The sequence below is a fragment of the Tupaia chinensis genome, unplaced genomic scaffold (assembly GCF_000334495.1).
Source record: "Tupaia chinensis unplaced genomic scaffold, TupChi_1.0 Scaffold144334_1, whole genome shotgun sequence".
NCBI classification, from domain to species: domain Eukaryota; kingdom Metazoa; phylum Chordata; class Mammalia; order Scandentia; family Tupaiidae; genus Tupaia; species Tupaia belangeri.
This window is the reverse complement of record NW_006204192.1, coordinates 29,706-38,913: the sequence shown is the minus strand read 5'-3', so window position 1 is coordinate 38,913 and position 9,208 is coordinate 29,706. Positions and strand designations below refer to the sequence as shown.

The window sequence follows — 9,208 nt, the reverse complement described above, 5'->3', positions numbered from 1 at the left end:
TTCTGTGATCACTTTATCTTTTCTCTTACTATTGTATATCTAGTTCTTTCAAGACAGGGACTAAATTCTCTATCCCTTCACTCTACCCTCTAGCACCATGACTGTTTATGATTTACTCCCCTAGTTTGGGGTACTGGTGTATGTGTTGCGGGGGTGCACAAACGTAGTGTGAATTTTAATTTCTGCTGGGTACACAGTGCGATGGTGACACAAAAGGCGACTAAAAATAAAATAAAATAAAATAAACTTGCCATAAGGCACAGGTGCTCACCAGAGAGTCAGAGAAAGAAAGAGGGAAAGTGAGAAAGCAAGCTGCCAGGTCCAGGACTCCAGTCGCGGTCGGTCTTGTGGGAGCCCAGCCCCTCAACCACCACGCTGTCTTCTGGTTCAAAGGCGCATTAATTTAACTCAGGCTTTGCTTTAGGTTTACCATGGAAATTGCCGAGCAGTCAACCACATCAGATCTCTCCAACCACCCAGAATATGTAACATCACGTCCCTTTTGTAACCTGCGGTGAGAGTGAGGCAGAGCCAGCAACTTTCTTGGAGCGAGGGAACGTGTGCGCAGGCGTAGCCGGATGAGAATGACTCTGGTCCCGCCCCCGCTCCAACCAATTGCGGGAGGAGCTCGCAAAAATATCATTTCCGGGAAGGTGAAGCCACGCTTTCTGGGCTGCAACATGGAGGCTTCTAGTGGAACTGATGAGCGGGTGAGACGTTTCTCTGGGGTCTGGTGAATGGGGAAGTCGAATTGAATAGAACGTTGAACTCTTCCCACTAGCCCCCTCCCTTTTTTTCTCCTTCCCAGGTTTCCGGGGAGCTGCTATCTGTGGCACATGCTCTTTCGCTCCCAGCAGAATCATATGGAAATGATGTGAGTATGACTCACGCACAGATCCCTCCCACCCAGGTAGCTGGGGTCTCTGCAGGACCAGTCACTAAATTATAACCCCTTGCCCTAATACCTTCTGCTTACCTCTCTACATCTGCCAGAAACCACGCCTTCAATCATTCTAATCTTGGTCTGCAAACGCAGGTCTGATGCCTGCGGAGTTCATTTTCAAAGTTTGCTGAGCTTTAGATTCATCTGGGAAGCTTATAAACATCCCGATGTCTAGATTGCGACTCATACCAACTAAATCAGAATGTCGGGAGAATGGGAGCTAAGAATCAATATATTTTTATAAAGATCTCCGAGTGAGTGAGTCCATTGTGCAGCAAAGTTTCACTGGCTTACTTAGGATATGTCTAGTTTAGACCTTTAGGGGAAAAGCACATGATATATTTTGGGAACTAAGACAAAGGGACTTGAGAATAGTAGTAACACTTAAGTAAAAATGTGTTGTATACTAGGTGAGTGAGTCAGACTATAAGATCCAAAGAATTTAGAAAAAGGGGAGACCTCTAAGGACTGAGGCTGTAGAAGACTTCTGAGGAAGTGGAGCTTGAACTAGATACCCAAAGTGTAGGTGGACAAAGAACATGGATTGGAAGGTAGGAAAAGTGCATGGCTTAAGGCATGGAGGTACAAGTGTAAATGAATTTTTCTGGAGTCACTGAAATAGATCAGTCTAGTTGGAGTGAGAGATTCCAGAGGAATAGGTGGTGGTGCCTGATAAGACTTATTTAAATCTGGCCTGCTTTATGATACTGACTTCTAGGTGTTATAGGATGGAAGAATTTGTTATTTAATAAACCCTAATGATAAATATGAAGTACCACACACTTCAAAGTGAAAAGTAGTTTCACTTCCATTATCTTGTTTTCCTAACAACTCAGTGGTGTAGGTGGGTGCATTATTTCAGTTTTGCATTGATTTAACTGAATCTTGTAAGGTGATTTATCTACTGCTTTATGTATTCTTTTACACTTTCACTAGCTCCTGGGAAAAGATAGACAGTATCTCATTATGTTTATTATACTGTGTAGATAGCTTCTTTTGGTTTCTGTAAGAACTAAAGAATTATTATGTTATCCAAATCTAGTAGTCCAATGTTCATCCTTTGATGATATCACCAAGTTTGGTAACCAACTTAAGCATAAACTAGAAATCCACAGACCCTTTATTTGTTATCCAGAAGTAGGATTGGAAGATTTCTGACTTGGCATTCTTCACTCTTTTGTAGCCTGACATTGAGATGGCTTGGGCCATGAGAGCAATGCAGCATGCTGAAGTCTATTACAAGGTGAGTTATCTGTCTTCATTATTAAACAGAATTAAACATGTAATACTAGTGTATGATGCTCTGCTAATCACTATTCTCAGCAAATTAAATAGTTGTGTATAGTTTTTTGTTATTATAAGATCTTACCCCCAGCAAGCAGTGGTGTGGGAGAGAATCTGACAATGAGTTTTGTTATTAACTGACAAAAGTGTGCCTGACCTGTATGTGCTAATCACTTAATAAATGTTTGTTGAATGAATGAACAATCCACAGAGGGTGCTAGCCAGGCAGTGCTAGGGCCAAATGGGCCAATTGCCAAATTGATTGAGGGGACAATAATGTATTATGGCCCATTAAAACTCATGATTTCATTCAGAATCTAGGCTGTCAATACTTTCTAATTAAATTTGCCTTGAGAACCATAAGGATATTTTTTGGCAGAAGTGGGAGATAGAAGTGTAGCAAATTAGAGGCTAGTATCTGTATGTTTTCTTATTGTCTGGCAGCTGATTTCATCAGTTGACCCACAGTTCCTGAAACTCACCAAAGTGGATGACCAAATTTACTCTGAGTTCCGGGAAATTTTTGAGAAACTCAGGATAGATGTATTGGACCCAGAAGAACTCAAATCAGAATCAGCTAAAGAGGTAAGAAATCGCTTAAGTGTTACCTAACATCTGTCCAATTTTTGATTCTGAGCATATTTTTATACATTTACACCACTCTCCCTGTTCTTTGTTGTTTCTTTTTTAAGAATTTTTTAAATTTGACTTTATTTATTTATTTATTTTTCTTTGATTTTTATTTGATCAGAAAGAGAGAGAAAGTGAGAAAATAAGCCATCAGGTCCAGTACTCGAACCACTATCAGCCATGTGGGAGTCCAGGGTGGCCCTTAACCACCATGCTACCTGCCAGCCCCCTGTTCTTTTTTTAAAGAAAAATATGTGAAGAACTAGAGGGTTTTGTAGTTGTAAGTGAGTTAGGAAATGAATGTTTTTTGAGTTTAGGGATTTTTTTTTTAAATACTCATTAAGTCTATTTTTTTTTCTCTTTTTTGACTTGGACATTTCAAATCCCAACCCAGCCATACCTTTTAGGATTTACTTAAGTGGATGGTTTAACCAGAAGGCTTGCATGAGAGCGTGGCCAGTAGGGTATAAGGAGGTGTTTAGATCCAGTGGATTTAAGTTCATGTGATCATAAGTCATGGATAATTGGCATACTGACATTTCTCATTGCTTATGTGATCATTTTATATTTTTATAGGGCACTAATAATTTTAGAGTTGGGAAAATATTTTTGCATGCATACCCTTGGCCAATGAGTCTAAACTATTTTTTATTATATTTTAATTGACATATAGTAGTTGTACATATTCATGGGTTATGGTATGCTTTTTCAATACATGGCATCAATTTGTAATGATTAGATCAGGGCAATAAATATGTCAACTATCTCAAATAGGTATCATTACTTTGAATTGTGAACATTTGAAATCATCTTCTATTGGTTGGTTGGAAAAGTCATGATGCATTTTTGCATAAAAAAACACATCATGAGTTTTTCAACCACCTAATAGATATTTTGAAAATATACATTGAATTATTGCCATTCGTAATTATACTACTGTGCTGTAGTACTCTAGAACTCATTCTACCTTTCTCTTTGTTCTCTCGTATCTGTTAACCAAGTTCTTTTATCTCCTCCACACTCCTTCCCTTCCCAGCTTCTGTATCCACTGTTTCACTCTGCTTCTTTGCAGAAGAATTTAATCGTTTAACTCCTAGCAGACTGTTACTGATTTTTAGAAAATTACTACTACCGAATGAACTTATTTATTAAAATCTAACTTTATGACTTTGGGCTAAATTCTTGCCTTCATTGTGCTTTCATTGGGATGAATAACCACTTAGGCCTGAGCTACTTAGTAACTTCTAAATAAAACAGAGTCTATTTAAGAAATTACACTTTATTTTTTAAAAATATTTATTTATTTCCATTTGTTGTTATTATCATTTTTAAATTTTGACCAGAGAGACAGAGAGAGAAAAAGGGAAAGCGAGGAAGCAAGCATCCAGGTCCGGAACTAGAACCACGGTTGGCCATGTGGGAATCCAGCACTCTTAACCACCACGCCGCTTGCCGGCCCCAAGAAATTACACTTTAAGGGCACCAGCAGTTAGCGTAATGGCTATGTCGCTGGACTCCCACGTAGTCGACCGCGGTTCGCGTCCCGGACCCGGTGGCTTAAAACTCATGCCGGGTGTGTGTGCGTGTGTGCCCAAGATCCTGAGAGGAGAGTGGAGGAGAAGGGATTGTGGCATGACCATCCCCCTGGGGGGTGATTTCTCAAGTGATTTCTCACTTTCTGTCTTTCTGGTGAGCACATACACCCTTAGCAAAAAATCTCTCCAAAAAAAAAGAAATTACACTTTAACTTGTAGTAGTGGATTTAGATACTTTTCAGGTTAAAATATTATCTGTGGGCTGGTGGCATAATGCTTACATCACTGGATCCCCACATGGTCAACCACAGTTCAAGTCCCGGATCCAGCAGTTTAAAACTCACACCAGGTGCATGTGTGTGTATGCCCAAAATCTTGAGAGGAGAGTGGAGGAGATAGGATTGTGGCATGACCATTCCCCTGGGAGGTTATTTCTCCCTGTCTCTCTAGCAAGAGCATGTGCCCTATATAGCTGAAGTCCCTCTTAAAAAACAATTTTGTTGGGAAATCCCAGTCCAATGACACAATGGATAGCATAAAAACTCACTGCTTGAGACCAGCAGTTAACGTAATGGCTATGTCGCTGGACTCCCACGTAGTCGACCGCGGTTCAAGTCCCGGACCTGTTGGCTTAAACTCACGCCGGGCGCGTGTGTGTGCGTGCCCAAGATCCCTAGAGGAGAATGGAGGAGAAGGGATTGTGGCATGGCCATCTACTCTGGGGGTTGATTTCTCGCTTTTTATCTCTCTGTCTCTTTCTGTCTGTCTGGCGAGCGCACGCGCCCTATAGCAAAAACCTCTCCAAAAAAAGAAAAAAACTCACTGCTTATTTCACTGCGAAACTTACAACTCCCTTAATCCCAGTCTGTCCCACCGGTTATTATTTTTTTAAATGTGTATGTGTGTGTGTGTGTGTGTGTGTGTGTGTATACACAATATTTTAGAGGTTTTTCCCTTAGGGTATGTGTGCTTACCAGAGAAAGACAGAGACAGTGAAGGAATGTGAAAATCATCCCCCAGAGAAGATGGCCATGCTGCAATCTCTTCTTTATTCTCCTCCTGGGATCTTGGCATGCGTGTACATGCACCCAGCATGAGTTTGAAGCCACTGGGTCCAGGACTCAAACTGCGGTTGAGCACATGTGAGTCCAGCAACATAACCTCTATATCATCTGCTGGCCCCAGTATGGTTATTCTTTTAATGGGGAAGTGAAAGCCTCTCTCCTGGCCTGAGTATGTAATTTTCTTGCATTTGTCAGCTAACAGATCATTTTTTATTTAAGAGAGATTTGTGCTATAGGGTGCATGTGCTCACCGGAGAAACAGAGATAGAAAGTGAGAAATCACCCCCCAGAAGGGATGACTACGCCACAATCCCTTCTTCTCCATTCTTCTCTCAGGACTATGAGCATGCATGCACACCCACCCAGCATGAGCCTTGGATTCAAACCTTGGTTGACTATGTGGGAGTCGAGTGACCTAACCATTACACCATCTGGTAGTTCCATAACACATCATTTTTGCCTTTATAGAAGTGGAGGCCATTCTGCATGAAGTTTGATGGGATCGTAGAAGACTTCAACTATGGTACTTTGTTACGACTAGATTGTTCTCAGGGTTACACTGAGGAAAACACCATCTTTGGTAAGTTTCTCGCTGCTGGAATTTTTTTCTGTATAAGAGAGTAAAGACTCTTGTTTAACTAAGTCAGTGACGTATAGTTAGGTTGGAGATTATGTTTAAAGATCATATTACTTATTAAAGATATTTATAGTTTAGTCGACTGGACTAGGGAGAAATGTTCACATGTTAAAATATTCACATTGTAAGCTAAATAATGTGATTGACTGAAAGAAAATGAAATTTAAAAAATAAAAAGGAAAAAAATGAGAGAAAAAAATAAATATATTTTACACACACAAAAAACAAAGATCATATTGCTGTTTCTTAAGTAACTATGAAGTAGTTAAGTACTTTCAGTCTCATTACTATGAGATTAGAATTCAGGATTTCTGAACCTTATATCTATATTTGGATGGTTTGCATGTTAATTCAGTTTTATTGATATATTTCCTGGAGATTTAATAAAGAATTAACTGAGACTAGGACAGTAATCAATCCTATTTACCTTCTAGCCCCCAGGATTCAATTTTTTGCCATTGAAATTGCTCGAAACCGGGAAGGCTATAATAAAGCAGTTTATATCAGTGTTCAGGACAGAGAAAGAGAGAAAGAAGCCAACAATGGTGGAGAGGAAGGAGCTGACAGTAGAGAAGAAAAGGCCAAGAAAGGAGAAGAGAAAGAAGTTGATAGAGAAGCAAAGAAGAAAACTGTCAAAGGAGGAGAAAAAGAGAAAGAAGCCAATAAATAAATGATTAAAATGGTGAAACACCTATGTAAGGCAGACTGGGAATACCACTCTAGAGCTGTGACTAAACTGAGTCTGAAAGTAGCATGGTACTGCTTGCACAAATCCCTTTGGTTACATATATGTCTATGTGCAATTGAAGGACACTTGGAAGGACATCTTTATAACCTAATAATGAGAGCTATCTGATCATTCCCATGTATGAACTAGCTTAAAGACTTACTGGGGTCTTAGTTGTTTCTTGGTATGTAGTTTCTTGGCTCTTACCACTGGTCAAATAAGAACTTTTATAAATAAAACATTTTTTTGGTTCTTTTGAATATCTATGTCTAACTGACTTTAAAAAGGTATTTAAGGGGCCAGCAGGTGGCATAGTGGTTAAGGTGCTAGACTCCCATATGGCTGACTACGGTTTGAGTCTTTTACCCGGTGGCTTGAAAAATCACACCAAATACTTGTGCTTACATGCCCAAAATCTTGAGAAAAGACGACAAGAGAAGGGAGTGTGGAGTGAACAGTTCCCTGGAAGGTGATCTCTCACTTTCTCTCTGAATCTCTCTGTCCCTCTCTAATGAGCACACATACCCTATGACAAAAACCTAAAAAAATATTTAGAGATTTTTGCTATAGGTCGCATTTACTCACTTGAGAGACAGAGAGAGAGAGAGAGACAGAAAGTGAGAAATCATGCCCCCCAGGGGGGATGGCCATGCCACAATCCCTTTTCCAGTCTCCTCTCAGGATTTGGGGCATGTATGCACATGTGACCAGCATGAGTTTTAAGCTATTGGGTCTGGGACTCAAACCACAGTCAACTATGTGGGAGTCCAGCGATGTAACCGTTATGCCATCTGCTTGTCCCAAAACCTAAAAATTTTCTTTAAAAAGGTATTTAAAATTATCTGACGCTTCCATTTTTTTTTCAGGTATATAATCTCTGCCATGTCTTATATAAAATGCTTTATACCTCTTTCTTTTGAGTTTTTTGTTGTTTGTTTTGTTTGTTTGTTTGTTTGTTGCTATAGGGCACATACTCACCAGAGAGACTGAGAGACAAAAAGTGATAAATCACCCCCCCCCCAAGCAAAGGCCATGCCACAGTTCCTTCTCAATTCCCCTCTTGGGACTTTGAACACATGCACATGTATCTGGTGTGAGTTTTAAACTGCTGGGTCTGGGACTTGAACCATGGTCAACTACATGGGAGTCTAGCAGCATAATCATCTGCTGGTCTCATGCATCTTAATTATTCTGTTTCCTGTAGTGAAGTTCTCTCAACCTATTAAATTGTGCCTAGTGCCAGGATTAGAAGTCCTTACATAAGAATCAATTCTTCCTCTTCAAGTGACTAAAGCTCTCTGATTTTGTTTACTATATCTGACAGAAAATCAATAAATTGGGACCAGCAGATGGAGTACTAGTTACATTACTGGACTCCCACATAGTTCACTGTTGTTCCAGTCCTGGACCTGGCAACTTAAACTCATGCTGGGTATATGTGCATGCTCGCCTAAGATTCCAAGAGGAGAATGGAGGAGGAGGGATTGTGGCCTGGCCATCACCCCGGGGGGTGATTTCTTGCTTTCTGTCTTGCTGTCTCTCTTGACTCTCTGGTGAGCACACATACCCTATAGCAAAAATCTCTCTTAAAAAAATTGTTAGATGTTTAAGAAGTCTTAAAAAAGTTCATGGGAAATGCATATTAAAAAAAAACTATGCATGGATTTCAAACTTTTTGCACTAATAAATTTGCAGTTTCATTCTGTTTTCCTACAAACTTTTTGAAGTCCACTTATATGAGATAATGGCAGCCTGAACTGTCAGGCTAGTGAATGCAGCCCAGTTCATATTAGGGGAATAAGAGACTGGGCCTGCTTCAGTACAGGTTATTACTTGACAGCTATCGAAGGAAAACAAATATAAAGCTTGATAGAGTGGCTTCTCTTTTATAGTGCTGTGAACAACATTATACATGTATATATTAACACAAAACAAACATATTTAAACATTTTGCTAGATTCCCAGTATAAAGTAGACAAATTTATTTTATATGGACGAGGAGTGCATTCTTCTCATCTACTGGCTTATATAAATGCCTACTTCAGTTGCTTTCACATGTGTATAGGAAGGATTTTCAAAGTTCATGGGAAATGCATATTATGCACAGATACTGTTTTTTTTGCACCAAAGCAAACTTAAACTTTAATTTCATTGTTCCATGAACTTTAAGTAAAGATTTCTGCATGTCCCCAGAGACACTGAACCTGACTGCTGAAACTATTAATAGTTAGAGGAAACAATGCCTATAGTAGACAGAATAAATACTCTTACAAGCCTAGTTACAGTGTAATCACTGCAATTTAAAAAAAAAAAAGATTTTCCACAGAAGGAAAGGGGTGTGCAGAAGAGAAAAAATAAAAATTAAAATAATGGGACCAGCGGGAACCA

At 39.6% G+C, this 9,208-nt stretch overlaps 1 protein-coding gene across 2 annotated transcripts; it reads left to right on the top strand.

The window, feature by feature from the left end:
• The first annotated feature begins 638 nt into the window (after nt 1–638).
• On the top strand, nt 639–7,080 carry PBDC1 (polysaccharide biosynthesis domain containing 1). 2 transcript variants are annotated; one of them, XM_027767581.1, is made up of 6 exons: nt 639–710; nt 809–874; nt 2,127–2,186; nt 2,696–2,812; nt 5,925–6,036; nt 6,528–7,080. In XM_027767581.1, the coding sequence occupies exons 1-6, from the start codon at nt 681–683 to the stop codon at nt 6,761–6,763; spliced, it is 621 nt and encodes a 206-aa protein (XP_027623382.1). In that variant the 5' UTR covers nt 639–680; the 3' UTR covers nt 6,764–7,080. The 2 variants fall into 2 exon arrangements, with proteins under 2 accessions (XP_027623382.1, XP_006166773.1); XM_006166711.3 differs by having other exon boundaries at nt 2,672–2,812.
• The last annotated feature ends 2,128 nt before the right edge of the window (nt 7,081–9,208 follow it).